Source organism: Varroa destructor, unplaced genomic scaffold, assembly GCF_002443255.2.
Source record: "Varroa destructor unplaced genomic scaffold, Vdes_3.0 BEIS01000003.1, whole genome shotgun sequence".
NCBI lineage: Eukaryota > Metazoa > Arthropoda > Arachnida > Mesostigmata > Varroidae > Varroa > Varroa destructor.
The window spans coordinates 27,019,823-27,044,351 of NW_019211456.1; the positions used below are offsets into that span (position 1 = coordinate 27,019,823).

Sequence of the window (24,529 nt, forward strand, 5' to 3'; positions counted from 1 at the left end):
AATAAAGTCAGAAACAAAACTTTATCAATGCGTTTTATATTACTATGTGTTCCATCGGATTTCGTAGATGTCGAACTAAGCTTTAAATATGGCGCCATTGGTCGGAGGATAAATTCATCCATTTTAACGTAGGAGTATAATTGGTGCGCAACTCAATCATATATTATGTCCATGTCAAAGACAAGCGCGTTCATTTTCTTCGAATTGTTCAGATGTAGTGCATCGAGCGATATTGATCCGAATTACGAACTGTTATCGGGAGGACTTTCCAAGGAAGATCCATGCTACGAGGCGCTTGGCGGAAATGATAGTAATGCTGGAAGTGACGCGGATCCTTGTTATGAACGAGTACTTCATCACCCTCAGCTGCATCACAATGGCGGTCGAAAATTGCCACAAACGTCAGACGAGATAAATGACCCTAATTACGAAAGGTAAACAGACATAAACAAGCAAGTTAGATGAATTCGAAGAACTAAGATTAAGAACCTACTAAGGTGTCGGCTTGAATTAAGAGTTAACGTTTGTTGAGACAAAATCGTGTGTAACAAGTGTGAATATCACTACGTTTTCTATCCACTATATATTCAAGATGATCCCCACCGCTCCGTAGGCAATCAACCTCTAGCGGGCTATTCCTTGTTAGTGTTCTGTAAAAAAAAAAGCCCGGTTTTGGTCACTACAAATTTAGAAGTCCGACAAACTAGCCTGGCCCTTCAATTGTTTTTTGCCTTAAGCCCTCTAATCCATGTGATTCTACAGCGAGTAGCACTTCGGCGTACATGAACAAATTTTAGTTATTAATTTATCTATTCTTACAGATTGCCCCGTAGCGGCGATAGTGACGTGGAGCCGTGCTACGAGCGGGTTCGGCCCTCCCGTGATGACTCTTCCGACCTTGAAGTAGACCCATGCTATGAACGAGTAGGCGTCCCTAATAATAAACAGGTAAATATTTACTAAATACGTATTCGAATAAAACAAGTACGTAAGTGCGTATAGATGGAAAATAAAATTGGCTTGTGAAATGAACAGGTCGTCTTTTAAGTGGAGTGGTACGAAATGCCGACCTATGTGTTCAGTGAATGAAATTCTAACACTGTCCATTATAACTGTTGAACGTGTTATCTGCAGGTCTCAGAGCCACAATACGAAAGGGTCCGAAAACCCCAACGAGAAGACAGCCTCAGTTCGGATCCGGGTTATGAGACGGTAAAAAAACCTCCACCGCAACTGCCCGCCACAGGGCCCGTTCCGGCGAGCATGAACTCGAATGGTCAGCTCACAAATGGCAATGGGCAGGTTCGTCTCAATGGTCGTCCAGCCACACAACGAGCGCTTATAACGGTCAACTCGCACGTCTTGCATGAACCCGACTACGAAACTGTCAACACGCCCGAGATCGTCATGCTCTAATAAGTCTATATGAGGGGGCGATTTTCCCAGCGAATTAGCCGACGGTCAGCGAGCAATTTTTGTAGATTATATGGGAAGCATTCAACACTGAACATAACTACCGCCCTTATCCATGATTTCATACAAAATCCAGCCGGTGCTTTGGATCAGTTTCTAGTAACCACGGTAACTCGGTTCGGGCGTAATGCAGTTAGTAACGGCTCCATTACGTACAGCTGCTGGCTCGAACATCTGCGAAAATAAGCACGCAGTTATAGCCGAAACGATTTCGGCAGCATCAACAATAGTCAACACGTCTGTCAATCTTTAGGGGCGTACAAACTTCGCCAGGTCATCCTATAAATCTTCCCTGAACGATTAGTTCCTATAATCAGTCTTCTATTACAGTCAAATCGTGTCACAACCATCCTGTTCCAATAGCTTTGCTCGTTGGTAAACATTCATTCGACTGCACGTTTGAAACAGATAGCAAAACAAGCTAAAGCCTCAAGAATATATCATTCTTGCTCTGCTATAACATGCCTTTCGTTAGCGACATGCTATTCTTATTTTATACAGCGCAGCATTCTTAGAGAGACATCCTTGAGACGTTGCGCTGACAATGAGGCTGTACTTTCCATTTTAACATTACTTTAAATGTTATCGGACCCTTATTTATATTGAAATCAGGAAATCGTCGCGAGAAATCGAACATGGGTTATATATCGCTCGCTGCACCCTGATTTAAAGAAAAACTGCACAAGTCTTCTACATCCACATGCATAGACACCATACATGCTTTGTATATATGAATCGCTCGTTGTGAAGCCAACTGTAACATGCAATTATTATCGACTGTATATGAACATACACATTACTCCTTGATAACGGCCTGAGATATTCTAAAAGGCTATCCAGCCAGATTTATAAAATGTAAAGCGGCTTTTAACGGCAAATACTGAGGCTTAGAACACCTGAATGACGTTACAGTCGTCTGATTAAAACGCATCACTCCTGTGCTAATATATAGTACATATAAACAGGGTGTCCTCAATGATTTTCATTGCACTTAAAAACAAGCGAGGAGATTAGAATTTATTCTCAAGTGGGCGTTAAGCACGATATTGGCTAAAAGGCTTCCCGACGACAAAAAAGTGGGGCATATAGAATTTTGAATGCTATCATTGCTTGATCATTGGCTTCGAGTTTGTGCATAGTTGTGGATTTGGCTGCTCAAACACATGATGGCGCGTGACAGGTGATCAGGGGGTGCTAGGTTATCGAAAGCAGCCGATTTTCGAAATTAGCTGACGTGCGGATATGGGTAAAGTGAGCTCGAATATTGAAATTTTGTCACGCTTTCGTGCAATCCGTGACGTCGGTCCGTTGATACCAAACCGTTTTATACCACGCATCCGAAGCGGCTAACGCATGGCCGGTTACTGCCGTGGAACAGTTCGGCGAATATGGTACCGCTATGTCACCTTAAATAGTTCCAGCGTCGAACCAAATCGGAATCCTTTACTGTCACCAGTACAATTTCCCTCTTCGGCCGTCATAGAATGGCGCCTGAAATATGTAAGTTCACTAAGGACACAGGAACATCCTGTACATAAATATGAAAACCTATGTATAGAACAAAGCGGAAATGAATGTTCGTGGATGCGAAGACCGACTAGGGTTGATCGCTGCATTTTCTCTATTTATACCGTAACTTATTTTTTTTTATTGTTTCTCTTATGTGTTGTGCTAACCGTCTTGCCGATGTCTTAAGCGCGCTTTTACGAGCGCGTCCATTTTTTGTTGTAGTTGTATCGAGAACAATAGTTTGAACTTCGCGGAAGGATCAACTTATACTGGGAGACTTCGAAACACTCATGAAACTAAAAACTTGTCATTTTATTAAAATGTTACAATCCTTATCTTGTTATCTATTATAATTAAACAACAGAGCAAAGTAATATATGATCATTATTTGTCATCAACGCTCTTGTATATTAAGGAGGTATTAAACAAGAAAAATTAAGTGCATTAGCTAAGAAGTTTATATTGATAAAGACTTTGATAATGAAATCCTGAATGAAAATAACTAAAAATGCAGGAACAAAGTGTATTTGAGCGCACAACAATTGAATTTGTCAGATGCAGTTGAATGTTTGTATATCCACCATGATGATTAGATAATAATGGTTCAAACAATCTCGAATAGAGGAAGTTTAAGGAGCCCGAGGTCGTACTGCAAAGCTTGGTTTTGGTCTTGAGCTCGTGTTTCGCATCTATTATAGCAAATGGCATAACGTTTACGAAAAACAGTTTTATCATCATATCTTTAAATTACGTTAGGCGTTAAGGTGGCTGAGGACGAGAAAACCTGTAGCGCTCTCTAAACGCGACGAAAACTATTTCCTCACAGAGAATATTGCATACGTTGGATAGGCGAGGCTGACGCTAGCCAAATCGATGGTCTAAATTTCCTATCTTTGCATATAACAACGGTAAAAATGATCGTGTTAAGAGCGGAGGGCGCAAGAGCGACATGTAAGGCTGAACGCGTCGTGCCGCATCGTAATCTGTAACGTCTTTATTTAGACTATAATGAACTACGTATTCACAAGTGGCTGTTATTAAGCGTCACTGAATAAAATCATGCAGCTTCAATGTGTGCAGAGTTGCTAGAGGACGAATTTTACTGCCGGCCGAATTTGAGCTAAATTTTTTTATTACTCTGTCTGCTTGGTGGTATAATACAACCTCTGTTGTTATTTACTTGTGACTCTTGGTAGACAAAATTGTCCGCGCTACGCAATTCTCGTAGAACCTCAAACTTACATACTCTGCAAATCAGCTCATAACTGATATATGCATAGCCAAGGAGAAGATCGCGGCTATGGCTATAGTAACAATTAAATGATAGTTTAACACGAATATACCAATAACGTATTACCTGTATATAGCCGTAGTGGTCGTACAGAAACACCTCCCCCTATCTCCAGATCGAACCTACGTAGTTTCGTCTCCGTTCCTGGGTTATGAAATTATTTAATCGCGTGATGCTAAACGTCGAAATCAATTCAACATATTTGTATCCGACTACCTCGAACGTTAAACTTGTCATCAAACTCCCTCTGCTCAGTCCATACGGAATACGAAAATAGAAGACAACATAAAGGAAGTGGAATTGACACGGCTACCTGTAAAGTACATTCACATATGATGCCCCTCTCAGTTCCAGTATCAATAACGATGTCGTATAACGGCGCCTGGAAATGCTGTTGGACAGCTAAAAACTTCCACGTCCTACACTTAGTGCCGTTCAGAATCGAGTAGGCTATATGTACAATGCGTTAGTCCTTAATACGATCTAGTTAACGTTGTGTGATAATTTGGCCTCTGATTAGAGTGTTTCTGCTTTGCCATCAGACGCCAGTTAGCCTATAACAGTCTCTCACGTGATCGCGTATTTTTCTAATATGATGACATAGATGATAGTGATTAAGGTTTCAAGACGATAGACCCGCCAAGCATATGAGATTCTTTCTCTTGAAGTTAGTAAAATTGTGGTTATTAATGGCTAAACGAGACAGCAGAAACAAAAGCGATAGTCATGTTACTTCAGGTATTATAGTAAGATTCTGTTTCAGATATTCGACGATAGTGGTCTGAAACGAGCTGTACGGGCCTTTTGTAGAGAAAAACAAAAAAAAAAACAAAAAAAAAAAAAAACGCTAAATGATATAACAGGCCATCCAATTGAACCTGGTCGTTCTTGAGCAACACCACACCAATTTTGTGTACATTTCAGATGTTCGTATAGAAACTTGTTTTCGATTAGAAACACTGCATTACCAAATGCTAGTCCAGCTGATTGTTGAGTGTTTACTGCAATACCCTAGTGAGTTGATTCTATAATGACTGACGCAGCCGATAGCCACCTTTAATGATTCGATCCAAAGAGAACAGAAGATGAAGGCGTAATGATTGACACAAATGGAAATTTGGTAATGGATAATAATGAATGGGCTCATTTTCGATATGGATGTAATCAATGCGTATCTCTGTCTGTACGTTTGTACGACACAAGCGTATTTACGCGTTTTCCACTTTCATGTACTATCGTCTTGCCAAGATAGATAGTAACGTACGGCAACACACACAACATCGTTACTGTAAATTAGTTAACTAATTTATTACCTTTTAGTTTTATCGTTGAGTACCACTGTGCAATACCATACAGACGAGGCGCTATCACACAAAAGCGATCGATTTTATGCCGCATCAACGCAAGTGAACGAGAGACATACAGGAATAATGTGCTCGTCAACAAACACGAAACAGGAACCAGTCTGCGCAAAGTAACGAACAAAAAACTAACCTCATGTGAATAAATGATATACCGATAATAACAATAATAATAATAATAATAATAATAATAATAATAATAGTAATAATAATAATAATAATAATAGTAATAATAAAATGGACGATAAATAAAACATTCCACGAGGCATAGATGATGGCGATCCTAAAGAGATTGTGTGTTCATTGCACGGACCTTGAGAGTAGCGTTTCGGAATCATCGAATCAATTAAGTAGGATCTCCTCGAGTACCTAATAAATACGCTAAGCAAATAGGCTCTAATTTGCGTTTCGTTCGCCATTTTGAATTGATAAATTTTGAATGAATCAATGAACGAAATTGATCTTTTCACGAACCATCAATCACGAATCAGCCCGAGAGTGTTTTATTCTGATACGTATTGGAATTGATTTGACTGGCTTTTATAACTGTAACTGCTACTAAAGACTTTCGGTGGTCACCAACAACGTGATTTTGTCAACTTGGCAAAGAAAAATTGCGCGAACGGCGTTCCGCTTTTAGTCACCGTACTGTCAACAGCAACTCACTGCCGATTTCTGCGCCACGTTTTTTCCAAGAACATAACGAGACCGTATTGTTGAAAAGCAAATCTACCTCGGCCCTGAATTCGCGTCATCATCGTCCAGTATCCTGGCAGAAATCTGCGTTGATTTCTGTGCGGTCAGATATAACAAGGAGCCATTGTTTGGCGCCGTAGCTGAGGTTCCTTTGAAGTCGATAGGCTATAATAGTTTGTTTGGCTATAACTGGAACTCTCGATTCCTTGCAGACAGTGTAAATAAGCGCCATTGGCAGAATAGGTGCATGCTTTCAGGCCCATTCATTAGTATGGCACGTGATACGAGCAACATCTAACTGGCCTGTATTCTAATGAATTCTATTTCTTCCCTTTGTCAAAACGCTACCATTCTGATTCAAGCTACCGCAAAAGTTCATATGTACTCAACATAGAGGTGGCATCGAAGCATTTGCTATTTCGAAGACGCTAACCTTTGCAAGACGCCTTATAATAGTTGAACAATGAGCAGATGAAAAAAGTCTACCGTGTAGCTGAGCTTAAAGCAATGTTACGTTAACGCCATTGATTGGATCAGCATTGAATTAGATCAACGGTGTTATCGGGAACTAGAACGTCACTTACATTACGTAGTCTAAAGTTACGCATTTAAAATGGAACGCGAATCTACTGACGAACAGTCATCTAGTCGTTTCAACAGAGTATACCACTAAATACAGAAAATGAATGCCACTTCGCACTCATACGAACCAGCTAAATATTTAATAAAACAAGTACAATGCTTATCTTTGCTAACTGTCGCTTACCAATATCTGATCTCCTCTCCCTTTTTTTCGTACATTATATTTCTAGACAAATGCAAGTTAGAATCGTCTGAAATCAGCTGAATCAGCGGAATCACGATTAATCATTAAAAAATGGGTCATATAGCACGAACGCAAACTGATCACTCCGGGCTAAAACGACCATCCTCAGTAATCAGCTCAGTTGCTGGGGTTGATACGAGACAGTTGTTCGTCATATGGGGCCTCGTTTATCGACGGCTAGTGATGCACATTTGTCCATATGAATTCCAAGGGGTCCGCGCCCATTTGTATTTTGCTGCGCAAGCATAGAATCGCCTTACGCCTTGTTGTATGCAGTCAAAGCCGAAAATCAGCAGAGGTTGGCTTCCTTACAATCACGTTCTCTATCAGAAAGGATGTTTTTCTTCGATGGCCTGCTACCATATGCCAATGGGATCTCTACCACTTCAACAAGCAGCTTAACGGCTCTAGCAGCCGGTGTAAAACCTCGATCAGGATTATCACGAAGCGATGTGATTTTTGATAGTAGCTATGAATTAAGTTATGGAAACTTTGTATAGATCAATACATTAATCAACCTAGATTAGATTGATGTATCTGCTAATACAGATTTCCGTGTCTGATACAATACGTGGTGGTTTTGATCATGAATAGAGCACTAATTTCGATTATTCATTTTGTTATTGATACTGAGTTGATACCGAGTGTACATAATGCATGTTGAATACATACACTTTGTAATTTGTCGAGAATGCCCCACGTGTTATATTGAAGCTGGTGAAGTCACAGCTAAGCAGATATTGCGTGGACAACTACAGAACACTTTAGCGCAAATAAAAAAGAAAGATATGTTTGTCCTTACTATAGGCTTCTCTTTGCATCCTGCTCGAATTGGCACTTAGCATTTGTCTAATTATTGGAAAATTTTATTTGATATCATACGTATAGATCGGAAGACCCGTATGATCCATTCCGTATGCTTGTTTGATATATACAAACGGTCAGAGATATCAGACGGTCAGAGGACGAAGTCTGTTCATGCAAATATTCTAGAACATGTATTGCTTCGGTTCCTGAACAGCTAAAGGAAGTCCAAGTTTATTTATACTAATTAAAGTAAACGTTTTCATAATAACTGCGATAAACTTTATTATAAATACGAGGCTTTTATTCGATGTTTTGACCCATAGAGAACTGAACAGAGGTACATATGATATTTGTTAGTCCAAGACGTACGAAGAGTTTCCATTTCAATATGTAGAAATAGCATATATATATATAAACTGCATCTGTTCACGATAAACTACGATAAGTGTTCTTGGAGGCATTTGGTGTTACTACGGGCTGATCTTCGCAGAATGTCTAATAAAGTGGCGAATAAAATATCGTTACTAATTCTGCTTTCGAGAATTTCTGTAAACGTATTTGATTTTAGTCTATTGAAATCGGGAGAGCTCTACGTTCAGTGCGGCCTATTCTCTTAATGAAACGCAGTATCCAGGTAGATCTCGTCAAGGTACCCTGGACGAAACATGTAGCATCTTACGTTTAAAGACGAAGTTTGCGGCATCACAGCTAGAGGTATTATTAACTTCCACAGACAGGTATATTTTACGCTTGACAACAGAAAACAAACTATCATTCGCTGCTATACTGAGAATAAATACGTACAACCATTGACTTAATCTCAGTTATATAATGCAATGAAAGCAGTACATGTCCCCCATAGGAATAGAAATAGTAACAATAATAATTCAACAAGCAACAAGTATACAACAAACGACGCTCAAATTTCGAATAATAGTAAGCCATGTTTATAGTGTGCTCATTGAAGCAGGTTTACTCTTTTGAACTCAGTTGAACCCAACAACTAAAAAAAAAAAACTCTAAATACAGTTCAGTTAAAAGAAGAGCATCCTTTTCCGCAGAGGCATGCTGGTCTTTTGGATCTATCTACCTATCTATCTATCTATCTATCTATCTCCAATCAACTATCCTTAACCATGATAGGGACAGCGCTACCTAAAATGAGGGCGTCTGGATCAGCCTCCTTGCCCACGACTTTCTTACAACGGTTTTAGCGGAGCAGCGCAGACAGCCAGGCGGGTTGCTGAGGCAGAATGTGTTATGGCTCGCGCCTGTCGTAAGTCGCCGGATGGGGAATCAAAGGTCGACTCAGCTTGACTAACTTCTACAGGGAAACGAGAGAAAAAAAGAAAATCTCTGGAGAGCGACTACGACAAAGGACAACCGAGCAATAATACATCGCTGTGATTGGCAGTCCCCTAAATCACGATGCGCTTAGAAACCTTCTAAGAAAACTGAATGATTACACCGATGTCGATTCGTGCTTGAGCCATACGCGAGACGTGTCTTATAGACAGTAAGTACAAAGATCCTCAGATTTGGTTTTAGTATTCGGATCAGCATTTAGTCCTTAACTAGTTGAGTGGCTTCAAGGAGGAGGACCCTTCTTGCAAATGAGAACGTCTACGTATTGAGACGCATTGGAAGGCCGAAATTATGCCACGATGGCTCAATTTCAATTCAAATAAAGGTCCGAACAACGCCATACATTGGTACATCGAGTTCTAGGTCAGTCTGATGCTCAGCAGATCCTCATATAGTGCGCAAAATCGACTGTTCCCAGAAATACATTCCCAGTGTCTAGTTCGTACAAAAGACAACCGTAAATCTCTATGCCTAGGCCTCAAGTAAAAGATCAACAGGTCATGTTGCTTAACCATAATACAAGAACTACCCATTTTCTGTTCTGTGTTAGGTGTGCTTGTTAACATATTCGTTGTTGGCTAGCAGGAACATCTCCAATTTTTTATGCTAGGAGAGCTTCTTTTCAGATGTGCCATTGCTTTACGTACGAAATTACATGTACTGTAAAAAATCTGCACATGGCCTTTAAATAAAGGCCATGGGCAGATTTTTTGCAAAAAACAAAACCTGACTGTTCGCGATTTTATCTATCCATCTAGAATACTATAAGCTTCCACTAGAGACGTCCTATGTATGCGTTCATAATTCATTCGAAATCAAAGAAGTTGATAGTTCGGTATATGGCAAACGTGCGCGCTAATTGGACAACATTAGCATCGAATCAGGACGACATTAACTACGACTGATTGGCTATTGATCAGTAAAATCTGAATCGATCAGGAACACATTGACGATGTAGCAGTCGACGGAAACGTCTATTCGAAATGATCGAAACAACTTTGCTGTGTGATTATTGCTGACCATCCAATCAACGTATTAATAACTTAACGACCGTGAAAGTTGTTGACTCTGTGATCTTTGACCTAGCATTATAGATGAAGTACAATGATGAAGTATAAGAATGAACCGTGTAATCGATAAAGAGTCAAGTAGACATCTGAATTCCAGCATGCACATCAACATGCGAAATTGTTGGTGAAGATCAACAGGATCAAGCTTTTGTGTACCTATACTACAGCCAAAAGTTTAATATGCTGTGTTTTTTTATATAAAAAAAAAAAATAGCTATACCGCTATGTGGTATATGGTGGTAAATTTATTGAATAGTAGTAATATTACAGCACATGAACAATAGCAGCAATAGCAGTTCAAAGCACAATGACGGAAGCTAAAATGCTTTAAGGTTAAGGCTGTTTGACTCTAGAGGAGAAAGTCGTATTGCATTTAACACTTGCAAGTAGCCTATGCGCTTACTCAGTAAATCGGTTATAGCACGTCTTATCTCAACATTGAGTCATGGGGCAGGGAATAGACATGTAATGAGCCATAGTATTGAAGTCGATGATCGGTGGGGCTAGTATAACTGGTTAAAACCGTGCGCCCACTTCCCTAATGATCCGGTACGGTCTGCTTAAGTGTCAAATACAAATATTAGCGTCAGCAGTGAACCAAATGAGAAACCTGTGACTCTAATCGCGCAGTTAGGCATCAATAACAAATCAACGATAAGCTACGCTTGGGGCTATCAGTGCCAAATTGTAGCCCAAGACAGGTGGGCATATATCAGTGATTGTCTCATTACATTACCAGTACAGAAGCAGTTCTCGTGAAGATCAATAGTCTGGTCAGCTCAATTAAATTTGTCTGATGTTTAAATGGGCTGCTTATTTCTTTACAGTAAATACGTTTCTACCTGTACTACGGCGTAAGATAGACATTATGTACTGGTGGTGCAGTTATGTAAAGCACTTGATCTAGGGACATATTTAAGAGCTAAGTATCTAATGAATGTTATCAGCGAAGACTGACACATCCACGATGGCTACAGCTTACAACGTTAAAGCCCGTACTAGCTGATGCCGTAACGTTCAATCTCGATCTTCTCGTACACAAAAGGGATCGGCTGAACTTTGTCCATCCAATCAATTAATACTCGATCAGTTTTAGGGCATAATCATGAGCTTACCTAACAAGAAAATGGACACTTACCATTAGCTAGTGGAAAACAAGAGATTCCTACGCCTCTTTTATCTATAAAATCTGTAAAGAGTAAACTAATGCTCACATTAGCTGCCTTTTTTGAAATTTGTATTTCGCGTCATTGCTATGTAAAAGGGACACCCAAAGAAGAACCAATAGGGAAGCTTGTACATAAATGTGTGTCACGCATTACGGTTAGCCCAAAATCGGTATTTTCTCGCCTCTGACTTGAATGAATGAATTAGTAGAAGAAGAATGAACGAAATAGAAGGTTAGAAAATAACAAGCTACGTTGGCTTACTAAAATATATACTGTCCCCTGTTGTAATCGGCGGTCCTCATACATGTTCATCCAATCAAACGGTCCATCTAATCAAAACGACTCAATTAATTTGTATTGGCCTAGTGGAATCGATAAGAAAAATCCACCGCTGTTGAATTTGATTTCGGCTCATTAATCCGTAGCATATCAAGCCAGCGATAGATCTTGCTTCTAATCTGATCAATGACATTCATGATAAAACTTAGACCATGGGGGTCAAAGTACCATTATAGTAGAATAACTTTTTTTTTGCAACAAACGATTTCTCATCAAATTCAAATTTACCCCAATCCGCCGTGTTTTTCCAAATGGAAAAGCTGCCAATACTATCAGTTTGGTGTATACGGCACAAACTTCGCATACTGTCGGGATGGTTGTATTGTGACTTCTTACTATTTGAGGTCCTCGTTTGTATGTATGCATTAATATCTCAATAAGTGCGTTCATTTCCGCCTATTGCAATTTAACTTGTCCATGATGCTAGGCCAAACTTGGTAAGCAAATGAGGCGTGTTACCAAGTGTTTTCGTCCGAAAACGCTACCAACGATAGCGGTAATAACGACAGCTCTAGAAAAAGCAACCTCCAGTTTTTATCTAACCAAAAATGTGCGTTTCGAAAAAAAACGCAAAACCCAAACTAATCATAACTATAATACAACCAATAATTTTCTCCATTTATTCCTTGTCTGGCGTATTTAACTGACGTGGCATTCCCAACAAACTGGAATATTCCGCCGAAATTTATAGATTTGAAAATGGCAGTTTGTCCCGATTGGCTATACAAGTGCAGTATTCCGTCAAGATTCGTCCACGAAATCCAGTTAGCGATTATCTTTCAAATCTCAAGTGGGTCACCAGACGTGATTTTTAGGTGAGGTCATCGCGTTCTGATGAACACAGCGACAAATGGATACATTTACATTTCAATACGCTCTAATCACCAGGCGATTCGCTAGTGTGTTATGAAGATGTACAACGATTATCCACTTATGGAGATCGTTAAGATCACTCATAGATGATCCTTTTTAGTAGTAGTCTAATTTTTGAAAATGTTTTCTTGGCTATACAAACTCTACTTTGCACTATACAATTCTTCGCTTCTGTAAACGTCCATCGCTTGTATTGCTCTTAATACGATGACCTTGCCAGTATCATAGTTCGAACCGCCCTTAGTGCCAGCGCTCATGCACAGATATTTTTATGGTCGCTATCGCGTTTCTCCGTTCGACGGCAACGACCAGCACTTAAGAGAATAGACTTGCAGCCGGAAAAAGCGTGTCTAGTTATGACGAAACTTCTGCTTATATAGGCCAATTTGTGAATTTATCATTTCCCAAACTGCTGAGTTCTGTCTTATTATACTGTAAATCCAGCCCTCCCGGCCCCCTATCTAATACTTGGGCTTGTACGTGGTTTACGCAGTTCACGCTAAGTGCCAGAGTCACGTAGGTGTCGTTATTAGTCATTGCCACAGCAGCCCATGGTGGTTCATCGAACAGGGAAGAGTTCTGTATTTAGGGTAGGTTTAAACATAAAAAAAGCACATCTTCACAAAGTTCTATCGTCAGGGCAATTTACTTAGCAGAACTGATTAAAATCTGTCCTGTCGTTTTCGACAATATATAGTTTACCCTGTTCCTGTATACATGTACACTACATCAGTCGGTAAACAAATTACAATAAGGGTAGTTGTTTGCGCCGCAGGTTAGAAGACAGGCCCTCTATTCAACACTAACTGCATTCATCAAATGTTTTTACCTACACAATATTTCAACTATTATTATTTGAAGTGATTAGTTTCTAGTAGTCGAATTGTCTGTTGCTAGGTCGGATAAGTATTTCATCATATTTCCACATTTTTCACGTAAACGAAAGAACGACTATAAAATGCCTCTTAGAAATTGGACTGAGTATGTGTTGACAGTCATTAAGGAGAAAAAGAGCGTTAACATACCATATCTTTGATTTTACTGATATACGAGAACTTACAGAATGGCAGCTTATCCGGTTTCGGCATGACACGGTAAGCCAGGTACGCCTTAGGCGATTCCTCGCGTTCGAATAGCTACATGGTGTAAATAGTCGAGTAAAGAAATGGCTCGAAAACGCGGTTATTCCCAAGAAATCGAATAACTTCGAAATAACAAATAACTTATAACAACTTCTGAAAGTGCATAACGTCGTACAGCTCCACATTGAACGAGCACGATTCAGGGAAAACTACATCTAACTTCAGCTCACTTAGGTTTAGACCAGTTTATCTTGGCGTCTGATTTCGGTACTGCTGAATACGTATATATATATATATATATATATTATGTTTTCCATCAAACACAAAAACATCGTTTGCATTAATTGAGCTTAACATAATGTAAATCAACATGGTTATTGAAGGCATTCAGTATCCACTATATGAAGCACGAGCCATGTGACTCCGTCTTCGAGGCAACTGCCCTCCAGAAACTGAACATCGTCGCTATACGTCTATAAGGCGTATAACTTACACATTTGGATCCACCGTAAACTTACCTATTTTACTCTCCATCCACCCCCACAGCTGTGCTACAATCATGTCTACTCAGATTTTCTTCAGGGGGCAGAAATGTTTGTTGAGAATTATCAGTGGTTTACAGAGAATTGACACCAATTGGCTCGGTCTCCTCTATCTTTCAAAACATCAAAGCAAACATGTTAATTAACATCAAAACAAACATGTTAATTAACTAGAAAATAACATTTTTTGATTGTCCCCCTTTCCAAGTTCTCTCCGCTTATCAAGCCTGCGTCAAGTGCCTCTTCATGCCTTCATCTGCGCCCCTACAACCAGTGAGGGCAAGAGGCACACGCACATATATGGATTAACTCTCAACTCACTTGGCCATTGCTCTTTAAGCAGAGTTGCTGTGACTTTTAAGGTAGCACTGTTTGAATGCAGTTGTCAGCCAACACAGGCTGAATAGTCATTCTGAAACATCTCGGTCCACATTGTGAGTGCTGTAATCATCTTCGTTCTTCGAAGCATAGTGACGCTAGTCAGCTTCTATGTGGCCTCCATTCAATGTGGTTAGCGAACAGAGTCGAAACAGCCAGCTGGCGTCAATTTCACTCCAAAGACGGTAAGTCAGCTTCTCGAGACTTTGTTGGCTTGGGTCGGATTGTGATGGGCCAAAAGCCAAGGAAACTCGAAAACTCTTCTGGCGATTATTGCAGTTGATTTTTTTCTAGCAAAATATCCGGCCCGTTCCCGTGTTCATTCCCCCCCCCCCGCACTGTCCCCTGTCCCCTGTGCCACCTGAATATCCCAACAGCAAAAATGCTACTTGCCGCCAGCTAGGTACGAAGCGCTGAACAAGCAGCCACCTCTCGGTTTACTAGTTGACTGTCGCCCCTCGATTTCTCAGGTTTCCTTTTCCCTCGCCTGTCTCCGACGAAATGACGCCGACCATCGTTCTGCCTGCTTACTGCTACTGACGTCATGATGTGGTGATGCATAGGCTAGCGGTAGCAGCGGTCGCAAACGATATTTTTTCTCATTCGGTGCCGTCCACTAGCGTCGGTCTATTGCGTCGTATACGCATCCGTCCGTTTGTCCATGATGATGAATAAAGGGGGATCGAGGACAAGATGAAGCTAGCAAGCATCTTAGGTCGACAAAGAGCGCCTCCCAGCGGGCGAAGCAGAAAGCTCGTTGTTACCTTCTGATTGATGCATCGATGCCAGATGTCTGCATTTGCTCGGTCACTTCTTGGCGAAACTAGATGGTTGGGGTTTTTGCTGTTACAAAGTGTGCTTGTCGTTTAGACTGCCTTCGTTGTGTAGAATCGCCATAGCGGCTCCTACGATTTCTATACCGCTTCGGCCGCCCTATCATATATATATATATATATATGTGTGTGTGAGTGTGTGTGTGTGTGGGTGTGTGTCTGGTGGCGGTGAACGCGTGTGTCTCTTTGTGTGTGTGTATCTCATATTCAAGCCGCCGCCGCCTTCCGCGTCGTTTTGGCTTCTCCCGTCTCTCCGGGCTGGCGCGGTCCAGACACTTGCGCTGTGTTGAATCTCCCTCGCCATGGCGAAGTTACTAGCACGCACGCTAATTGGTAGAGCCCTTTCTCTCGCAACTCTGATTCGCTACTCCAGCTTTGATCGGGTCAGCGGCGGCGAGGTAGGCCGAGCGTCGGCCTCGTTGGGCACAGATTAACTCGAGCCCTGCCGGGGTGAAGATCGCTCGGGATCGACGCGACACACCACCCGCCACCCCATCGTGGCGTTACCACCCTACCTCGGTTCCTCTCAGTTGTACCCAACAGAGGTGAGTGCCTATTGCCTATCTATGTACTGTTGAACGAACGCAGCGAATACGGCTACTTCCAGTATTGGCTAGGCGTTCGTTTTTTTTGTGCTCTCGTACTGACATAGGAAAACGTGAATGCTTTCGTGAATAGAAGTACGCATTTCAGAAGTTAGAAATTCGTGGCCAATTTCCACCAACAGCGGCGATGGGTCTGAATTCATAATGGAGGGCGAGCGACGCCATTGCAGTTTATCGGAGTAACTTAACCGTTAGGCCTAGCGTGGGGATCGGCGTGTGCATGGTGTAATCGTCAGGCGTGTTCTTCGATGCAGGACCAGAGCAGACCTTTGCGTTTAATTTGTTCATCGTAAATGCTGTTTTACGTGTGAGACCTCATTCGAATTGGTACGTTTTGTGCAGTTTTGCATTCATGTCGAAATGACGTGTGATCTTCTGAGATTTGCCTGGTTCATTTTTCTCGTTCGAAGTAGGTGTCCTGTCGACGAAAATAGCTACTGCATAGAATTTTGTAGCCTTTTATAATACGACGGTGATTCCGGCAGGATGATCCGTAAAAGACAAATAATACGATAGTATTTGGACACACCTTGTAGACGCTGTGTTCGTCAAAGCAGCCGATGCGGGGTCTATAGCTCGATGCTTATGGTGCTTGATATTAGTGCCATTGAATTTCATATAGTTGAAACTATCCATTAGTTTCGTGTTTTTTTTTGTACAATTTTAGATAGCATACCGGTATGTCGGTGGTAATAGCCGAAACGTGTTAATAATACAGCGTTTCTTTGATCGACTGGTTCTTGTGGCTACGAACTACACCGCCATGTGCCATCACAGTACTCACAACCGAGCTGTTGTATTACAATAATTCAGATTGTTTGCCATTTCGATAAAATTGCTTTGACCACCATTTTGGCGGCGATTCGGCTTCAGCCCAAGCCAGCATCAGTTCAAAGGTGTTGGCGTTCTGCTCATGAAGTGGCTTCTGTTGAGATCATGTGACGCAGTGCGAGTTGGCAAACGATGGGACGTTGTTGCAATTGCCAGCTACCGCCATGTTGCTGTCAGCGAAATCGTAAGCTTTTTTTGCTTTGCTCTATCGTAGCACATTTTATAGCTCCGCCATTGGTCGGAAACAGCATCTAGCGTTTTTGCAACACGTCGTATTATAAGCTAGTTAAACGGCCGGTCGGAGAATTACTGCCACAATCACGATAGTTGCTGTTGACGATTGTTGTGCTGCCAGTTCCGTTTCGTAAGCCATATCGTGATCAACAACGCAACAATTTCCATGTAAGAAAGCTTATACCAGCATCATTATAAAAGCATCTTTACTTTCCCAGCTGCTGCGGTTACTAGAGCCTCAGCTGCCAGCGTCTCGAGCGTCAGCGGCGGCGCTAACAAGCGTTTGCTTGCTTCGCTTTGCTGCTCGCTGCTGCCAGTGGTAACCGAGGCAACAGCCATCTTCGGTGTTAGCAGGTAACTGCGGCTGGCTTTCGGCATTCAGATTTCAACGGCTGGGCTGTTGCTGGCGTGGCGAACGCGTCGTCTACATTTCCATGACCATCGTAGCATCGAGCATCTTCGTGATGATTCTATCTGACCTCGAGCGGCAACGGAGCGTCAGTTGCGGTAGAAACGCCAGTAATAATAGGAGCAGAAGTGGCGCTATTAATCGTGGCAGTTTCGTAGCGGAACGTAGTATCGCGGTGGTTGTAAAGCGGTTGGTGATCGCCCACCGATGTTCGTTGGTAGACTTTTCCCCCGCCGTCGCCGCCGCTGCCGCCTCCGCCGTCGCCGCCGGCACCGCCACCGCTACCACCACCATCACCGCCGCTATCGCCGCGTTCATACACGCTCTATAACAACTACTATGCGCATGCGTCACCGTTGCGCCGCTCGCCGGCCGCTGCTTGCTCGCTTGCCGACACTCATGCTAGTTGATACTGTTCGCTATAAAGGCGAAGCGGCTGGCGGTCGTCCGTTGGCAGGCATTGTTGCTATGTTTGGCGCTGGCGCCTCTATTGCTGATGCAGCTTCCACTGAGGGAGGGGGGAAGAGGCCTCACGCCAGCCGGCCAACTGGCGCCTGTCCATCGGTGTTCTAAGACAAACTACGCAGCCAAAGCGACGGCAATGGCGGTGAGCGCTTGGCCTAGCTGCCGGCCATTTGACTAGCCGATTTATCTTCGTTGCTGCCGCTGGTTGTTGTTGGCCTGTCCGTTGTAGGCTAACTCTTGACCGCTGGGATCTTTCTCCTGCTCGTCGCAACCATCGTCGCTACTGTTGCTGCTCTTCAGCGCGCTGGTAGCGCCTAATTACGACCACCTAAAGCTGGTTTCCTTTAGTCAGCTGTGTCAAAAAGGGCCGCAAAAAGTGAACGCGAGTTCAGCGCACTATCCTGCTTCTAGCTTCGGTCCCTTACCCATCGCCTTTTATGCGGTTGTGGTAGGGATAGGACAAGACTAAATAGATTTAATGAGATGACAGCAGCTCTTCGTATCGGCCTGGCCGACGTCCTTTCCACAATGCTATTACAATAGTAGCGAGCGACGACTTATCGAATATATGCAGTATTACTACAACTTCGGCTGACGAAGCTAGTAGATGCCAGTAACTGTCAGGCGGGAGTATGTAACATCTATTTACCAGGCGAAGGTATCATACAATATATATATACGACAGTAACGCTATATATATATATATATATATATATATATATACGACAGTAACGCTATATATATATATACGACAGTAACGCTAGAGTCGGCTTCTCGATATATCGGATTGATTTTTCCACATGGACTGTATTGCAATGTTGCCACACGGCCGCATGGAAGCCTCGTTCTTTTATTATAATTGGTTTTCGAATTTTGCACCGCAGAACTTTCTTTTATCGAATAAGGAACACTGATAAGTAGAAACGTTCTTCACCGTTTCGAAAATAACATTAAAAGCAGAGTCGATGTATCATTAGGAAGATTTGTTGCTTCTTTCGCAACGTTTCTTCCGTCATTTTCTCCCGCTTCCCTTCTACTTTCTTGCGCCATGTTGACCTAAATCTCATCAATGGGTGATGGCTTTCGGTGCGTCTAGTCAGCGGTTAGTAGCAGCTATCCGTTTGGCGTCATACGAGCTGCACAAAGCCAACTGCCGTTCGTTTTGGGTTTGTTTTAGTGAGCAATGGGAATAAGGTCAGCATAGCCAGGCCAATGGAAATTCTCTACGCATGTTCGCGCGCATATGATTCGAATTTGTATTTTACGTAACTATTAGTAATATTATAATAGTATTATTAATGGTTCCTATAATATTATTAATGGTTTCGTATTACGCCAGTTAAGCATAATTTTCCAAGAGATATTTTCGTTTTCTATATAGAAAAACCTCAGTGTATACCAAAAACAATACTAACGACGCTTTGTTCTGCTGTTTTTGTTCTCGATTTTAGACCAAAGATGGGTAGCACGCAACAGTTCTGTTTAAAATGGAACAACCACCAGTCGAATATGCTGTCGATATTCGACCAGCTATTGTCCTCAGAACATTTTGTTGACGTCACATTGGCCTGCGATGGGCTATCAGTGCGCGCACACAAAATGGTGCTGTCCGCGTGCAGCCCATTCTTTCAGAGTCTATTCATCCAGAATCCGTGTGAGCATCCCATCGTCATTCTTAAGGACATTCGTTTTGTTGACCTCAAAGCCCTGGTACAATTCATGTATCGGGGGGAAGTCAATGTGAGTCAGGACCAGTTGCCTACCCTTCTCAAGGCCGCTGAAGCTCTCAAAATCAAAGGTACGTACAACTGCCACAGTACTAATGCTTATTTTTCAATTAAAAAAATGGATTATTACGTTTTCCAAATTCTGGACGAAAGATCGATTGCCTGTCATGCGCGTTTCCCCTTGTATTTACGTTTAAAGTTATGCAAGTTGTTGTCTGTTGTTTCCTCCCATAGGTCTCGCCGAGGTGACGAATGAGTCGGGCAGCCAAAAACCTGGCGTACCTTCAGTACCTCCAGGTTCGGTTGGCGGTCCCCTAGGAGCGTCGCTTGGCGGCGGGCATACCCACAGCCATAACGGTCATCTGGCGAAGTCGGAACAAGCCGCACAGTTGGCGCAGCAACAGCCCTCTGTACAGGCCGCTGCTGCAGTCGCTGCTGCATCGCCGTTAGCCCAGAGTTTGGCGCCTGCCGCCGCCGCCGCCCAAAACGCGCTCGTCGCCGCAATGCAACAAACTGCGTTAAAGCAGGCACAGGCGCAACTTGTCCAGGCCGCACAGGCTGCCCAGGCTGCCCAGGAGCGCCAAAACGCCACCTCCCAATCGCTCTCAGCCGCTAGCATGGCTAGCCACGAAAGCAACTCAAATGCGTCCACGCCTCTCCGTCAAACCGACTCGCCGATGTCACAGCAAAACCGGAAACGGCGCCGAAAATCGGCCGGTTCCGAGAAGGGCTCGGGAGACGAGGGGTCTGGTGTTGAGAGTGGAGCGGAAGACAACCTTGATGAGACGCGTGGCGCGTCCGATGACGAATCGGCAGGCGAGGAGGCCGAATTCGAGCCGTCGAAGCTTCTCGAACAGAGCATGACTGAGGTTCGGCAAGGTGCCGGACACCAGGACAACAACTCTTCGAGCTCGGACAACCTGACGAAGGACGACATCAAGCCGGCTATAAACTTTGACGCAGCCACGCCCGGTGCCTTGGCAAGCCTGAACACGCAGGACCCGACAGCTGTGCTGGCCTTCGCGGCCGCCGCACAAGCTGCTCAGGGCGCCTCAGGAGGGGCCGGCGATTCTGTTGCCGGACCCTCGCAGCCCACTCACGGTAGGTTGTCCCCATCCGCTTGTTGCTCTGATACTGCACCCCGGAGCTGGTTTGCATGCGTGGCTTGGGGATCGCTGCAGTCAGAGTCGCCTCTGTCTCTCTAAAGAGAAAAGACAAATCGAACTACTATTGGGCTCCATCGGCACACGGTGTCTGACATGCTATCCGTCAGACGCACGTGTTCGGTGTCCCTACTTGCTATCCCCCCCCCCCCCCCCCCTATCTATCTATCTGCATGCTCTTTCCGCACTTGGTGCAAATTCGACGATGGTGATGCGCGGCGGCTCTCCGTCACGACGGCTCATCACCCAACACCACTTCGCTAAAAAAGACTTCGACGTCGAAATTGGCTACCTTCAATCGTCATCGTCATCATCAGCATCAACAACGATCTTCAAACGTATCTTCAAAAAGCTTCAAAAAAGTACAGTGCCAAGTACGTACGAGGCTCGGGTGTCGTCTACTGCGAACCGACAGGGTCGTGGTAGACACGTCGGGGTCTCACTTTGCTTTTTTTTTTGCAAAATATATCAAATTAATATTTGATTTATGCATATATATTCGATGGAGCGCAGGAAGGCGAAAAGGTGAGATAGAGTAGTTGAGATGGATGAATCACTAACCTTTCTAGGATGAAGAACTAAAAACTTGGCGTCACGAGCCAAAGATCACACAGGAATACATGAAGCGCGATTTTCGTCGAATACACGAAGAGGAGACACATTTAGCGAAGGTAGCAGACTGACCATAACATCACCACAGACGAGCACTAGTTATATTTAGCGGAAATAGTATTAACTACGAACTTAATAAAACAGACGCGCCGAAAGACGAACACTAGGTCAACCCCCGCCATTGGCGGATGAGATGATGAAGTCAAGAAGTCAGAGGATGTTTAATAAATTGACTGTGATATTTTATACCGAAATTGTCTTTTGTATTACATACGGTGTTAAGTATAATGGTAGGTAAGATGAAAAATAGCACGACATATAAAAGTATGAGGGAGATTACGGGTACATGGGGGAATTACGAAAAAGTAGATTCACGGATTTTAAAGTTGACTGGCGGATAGAACGGGCATGATGTGATTGAAGTCGTAGATAAAAAAAAATAGATTTGACCAAAAGCGGAAAACCCCGAGAATGTCAACGAAAACCAAACGGTAATTTCAAAAGCGCGTGAAACTGATGCTTATTGCAACAAACAGTGGCCTGTTAAGAGAAATTTCTGACGCTGCACGACGCGTAGTTCGTTAGAGCGTGGTACTGCCAGGTAGCACCGAACAAAATTAACGGTTAAGTTCAGTTAACAATTTACCCCAGAGAACAATAGCCTTAAAATCTTTTATAATTTATACTAATATTTACTCATAAAAGTATGAGTATTGCGGGTTTCGTAATTTCTGGTTATCTAGCATTTGTTTAGAGGGCATTATATATAGCTTACGTAAAATATAGAAGTGTATAGCTTAGACTGAACATAAATTTGTTCGATTATATTCATCCAACTCAACTGCACCAGTTTGAACTACAGAGATAGCTCATCCAAAGCAATGCGTGGTAACAAAGTAAATAGCTGCTATTAGTAATGTACGTTCCATTACATATGATAATATATATTCTGCTGATACCTCTACAACCAATAAGTTCAAACACGAAAATAATGAAAATTAAAAGCTATTACTAAAATAGTTTTTTTTACTAAATTATACTTTGGACAGTGTTGTTGCTACCACCAGTACGACCTCACGGCTTTAAACCGCTGGCTTACTCCAGCATAAAATTATTTAAATAAAATTAATAGTGAGCATGGTGAGCAGCTAGTGTTTGATTGCGACTGGTTTCGGGCTTAGACCATCTCAGATGATACATCATCTTACAGCGACAGGTGCTGATAGCAATTCCGTTAGTATGTGACAACGCGAGGAGAAATGAGCGGACGACCAATTGAACGTAAACAAACTCTAAGGCGACGAGCGTTTATTAAAATATCTCCCCAATGAGTTTCCATCGGTACTGCAGCCGTTGAAAATCTTGTATCTTTAAATTTTCGCGCCAACCAGCAGCTGTTGAATCGCCCGCCCGCCAATCGTCTGATGGCTTCTTCCAGATTCTGTCTCGAATAAGCAACGGTGGAATACTTCATTCAGTCAAACTGCGCGCCAAAACGGCAGCTTGTTTGGAACAGTCTTTTTCACACATTATTACCAAGTGGTAAACTATTTAATCTGGTGTTATAATAACGCAATCAAGTAAAATCAATGAATATTACTTTGTCACTGGCCGGATCTATTTAGTTTTGTACCTAACATGAAAATTCTAACGGGACGCCTGAGCAGCGTTTCGGTGACATTTAGTGCCGAGCTGAATTTGACATACCTTCTCTACTGGGTAGAATGATCTAATGTTTATGAAAACATGGCCGCCGTACCAGCGCCGTAGTCGGGACCCTGGGTAGGGGCAGCAGCAGCGCTGGCAGGTTAATCGCTCGGTGGTTACTGGTTCGTAGCGGAAAAAAGGCAAGAAGGCTGCCGCGTGCAGGTTAACTGATTATCTCACTGACTCCCAGCGCTGCTGTATATAGAGTCCTTTTTACATAGCAGCAGTCCTTGTGAATCAACAGAGCTGGGTGTCTGTCTGCCCTGATGTTTACGTCTTGATATTGTTATGATGATGGGCTGTAGGAGTACTGCTATTGCTGCTAGTGGGAGATAACAGTCTACGCAATACGAGATTTGTTGTGTGTATTTTGAGCGGCGCTAGCAGAGGTACTGGTATTGATAGTGTTACAAGTCCATTGCTAAATAACTGCAACAACAGTTTCGACGGCGACATTGCTAGCCTCATCGTTATCAAAGCCCGTTTGTCATCTCACCAGGATTAGGAATAATAATAATAATTATCATCATCTTTTTAATACAATTGGATATTTCCCTCGCAAAAATTACAATGCTATATGAGAAAATCAGAGTCATCTAAAAAAGTGGACCGTATGCAGGATATAGTCCTATTGTATATAAAGTATTATACAGTTATTCTTTTTGTCGACCTGGCAGCGGTAATCCCAGCTGCCTGCCGGAAGGCAGTGTACTGATCATCGCTGCGAATATAAAAAACGTTTTTGAAGAGGAAATAACACCCACTGTGCAGTGTAACCGGTGAGCCGCCTCACATTGTCCGGCTAGTCAGATTCCAAATGTGTGACAGTGTTATTGATAGGTATTTCTATATCTGAAAATATATAAATACAGATACATTTTGCATATATGCGAACGGATCCGTTTTGACGTCCCAGCATTCTCTCAGAGAAGAGCTTCGTATATTCTGTTACTGGCTCGTGAGGGGCATGTGCGTGTATGTGGGTCTCTGTGCGGAAAAATTTGGATTTGATTTTCGCCGATCTTGGATTTACTAACGAATCAAGTGTACTACGTCTTCTCACCTGTTCTTTCAACCTATCGACGATTGTTTGAAAAGCAAAGATCATATATAGATATATATATATATATCTATATATGATCTTAGATGAATATGCCTATAT

General features: G+C 42.6%; 3 protein-coding genes and 1 long non-coding RNA gene across 17 annotated transcripts in view; 3 read left to right on the forward strand and 1 right to left on the reverse strand.

The window, feature by feature from the left end:
• LOC111246806 (uncharacterized) overlaps positions 1–7,957 on the forward strand; it is a 92,449-nt gene extending 84,492 nt beyond the window's left edge. For all 6 annotated transcript variants that reach the window (XM_022797008.2, XM_022797007.2, XM_086982255.1 and 3 more), the window contains 3 exons: positions 213–434; positions 822–948; positions 1,135–7,957. In XM_022797008.2, the coding sequence (XP_022652743.1) occupies positions 213–434; positions 822–948; positions 1,135–1,416 (631 nt within the window). In that variant the 3' untranslated portion in view covers positions 1,417–7,957. The remainder of the gene's footprint in view (positions 1–212; positions 435–821; positions 949–1,134) is intronic.
• On the reverse strand, positions 280–23,482 carry LOC147756742 (uncharacterized). The gene is made up of 3 exons (XR_015322737.1): positions 23,368–23,482; positions 820–934; positions 280–421 (listed from the first exon to the last, which is right to left on the reverse strand). It is a non-coding gene; the product is annotated as an uncharacterized LOC147756742 (long non-coding RNA).
• On the forward strand, positions 14,749–21,906 carry LOC111246809 (uncharacterized). Of its 4 annotated transcripts, none has more exons than XM_022797024.2 (5): positions 14,809–14,966; positions 15,988–16,159; positions 16,293–16,546; positions 19,610–19,956; positions 20,120–21,906. In XM_022797024.2, exons 4-5 carry the CDS (start codon positions 19,617–19,619, stop codon positions 21,088–21,090), a joined length of 1,311 nt encoding a protein of 436 aa, XP_022652759.1. In that variant the 5' UTR covers positions 14,809–14,966; positions 15,988–16,159; positions 16,293–16,546; positions 19,610–19,616; the 3' UTR covers positions 21,091–21,906. The 4 variants fall into 4 exon arrangements, with proteins under 4 accessions (XP_022652756.1, XP_022652759.1, XP_022652760.1 ...); XM_022797025.2 differs by having other exon boundaries at positions 16,308–16,546; XM_086982262.1 differs by lacking the exon at positions 16,293–16,546 and having other exon boundaries at positions 14,812–14,966.
• A 133-nt stretch (positions 23,483–23,615) lies between the features above and the next one.
• Alh (coiled coil domain containing protein Alhambra) overlaps positions 23,616–24,529 on the forward strand; it is a 15,173-nt gene continuing 14,259 nt past the window's right edge. The window contains exon 1 of one of the 6 annotated variants that reach the window (XM_022797006.2): positions 23,616–23,756. The gene's annotated coding sequence lies outside the window, so the exon portion shown is untranslated. Of the gene's footprint in view, positions 23,757–24,004; positions 24,147–24,258; positions 24,414–24,529 lie in introns of those variants that run through there. The other 5 variants (XM_086982250.1, XM_022797002.2, XM_022797001.2 and 2 more) reach the window with 5 other exon arrangements.